We start from the raw sequence: 1,173 nt of genomic DNA on the forward strand, positions 1-1,173 counted from the left end.
TTAGTCAGATAACTGATTTAAGTTGAGGGGGGTGGTTGTTGTTGGTTTTTTTAATGTGAAATGGAACTGTCCTAACTGTGGCTTGAGCAGGGGGAGGAGGTAAGCATAGAAGGGAGTTTGCTCCCTTGCACCAGCTCATCTGGAGAGGTGCACACAGTTACTGGCAGCGCTCCTGGAGCCCTCTGGCTGTCCAGCCGTCCTCCACAACAGGGGTTTTGCCTCTCTGTTCCACATTCACATCTAACAGCATGAGTTTGGGGAGTGCCTTTAGTGAGCAACTGTAAGGAATCCTGTGAAGGGAGGACTGATTTTGCATTCTGACTAATCTTGAGTTACAAAGAATGCCTCAGCTCTACCTCAGTTTGCTACAGCTCCTCACCCCACAATGGCGTAAGGGCATCCTATGCATTAGTGCAGGTAGAAACGTAACCATTTAGAGAGGCAGTTTAACTGAATTATTTTTTGCAGACCCAAAAATAAAACCAATCTGTTATTATGAACCTTTATTAAGCGGCTCACATTTCAGTATAAATCACACTAAAAAGATTTTTAAAAAAGATATTTACACTACAGTGCTGACACATTTAAAATGAAAAAATTGGTATAAATAAGCTCTATGGAAAAGCCTGGAATTGTCAAAAAGAATTCTGGCTCATCTTACAAAAAATATATATGTTAAATGTCAGCTCTACTCTAAAACCTACAACTCAAAATTATTTAAAGACTTCTTTATGTTAAACCTGCAGTGTTTACAGTGCATCTGGCCCTAAGTGCTTTGATACTTCACAGTTATGGACAGGCACTGAGGAATGTTACAAAGCTACATAACTATTTTCTGTAACAGATACAAAGGCAAGTCACAAACTTGCCTCACAGAATTTATGAATCTTTACATTATTACATCATTAAGATTAAAAAGGAATTTAAAACCATATATACAAATTTAGCACAAAAAATCATCCTCTCTTTGTCCATGCAGTTTTGGATATGATGAACTGTGTTGTCTTGTATCATCTGGATGTATGTGACCTCCAGGGCATAACTTGCCTTGTAAGTCCTTGTTGCCCGGTTCAAATTTAGAATCCATTTCCAATTTAAATGCCGTCAATTCAATGTGATCCAATCTAGTCTGAACATTCTGGCCCCCGACATCATTAGGTGCCACTGTCTTTT

At 39.0% G+C, this 1,173-nt stretch overlaps 1 protein-coding gene across 1 annotated transcript in view; it reads right to left on the reverse strand.

Annotated features, from left to right (window-relative positions):
* Nucleotides 1-393: 393 nt before the first annotated feature.
* Nucleotides 394-1,173, reverse strand: part of RSBN1L (round spermatid basic protein 1-like) — a gene marked incomplete at its 5' end in the record, with an annotated part of 23,108 nt that continues 22,328 nt past the window's right edge. The window contains one exon of the mRNA XM_009574703.1: nucleotides 394-1,168. Within this exon, the coding sequence (XP_009572998.1) occupies nucleotides 944-1,168 (225 nt within the window). The remainder of the gene's footprint in view (nucleotides 1,169-1,173) is intronic.

This window comes from Fulmarus glacialis, unplaced genomic scaffold, assembly GCF_000690835.1.
Source record: "Fulmarus glacialis isolate BGI_N327 unplaced genomic scaffold, ASM69083v1 scaffold12463, whole genome shotgun sequence".
NCBI classification, from domain to species: Eukaryota; Metazoa; Chordata; class Aves; order Procellariiformes; family Procellariidae; genus Fulmarus; species Fulmarus glacialis.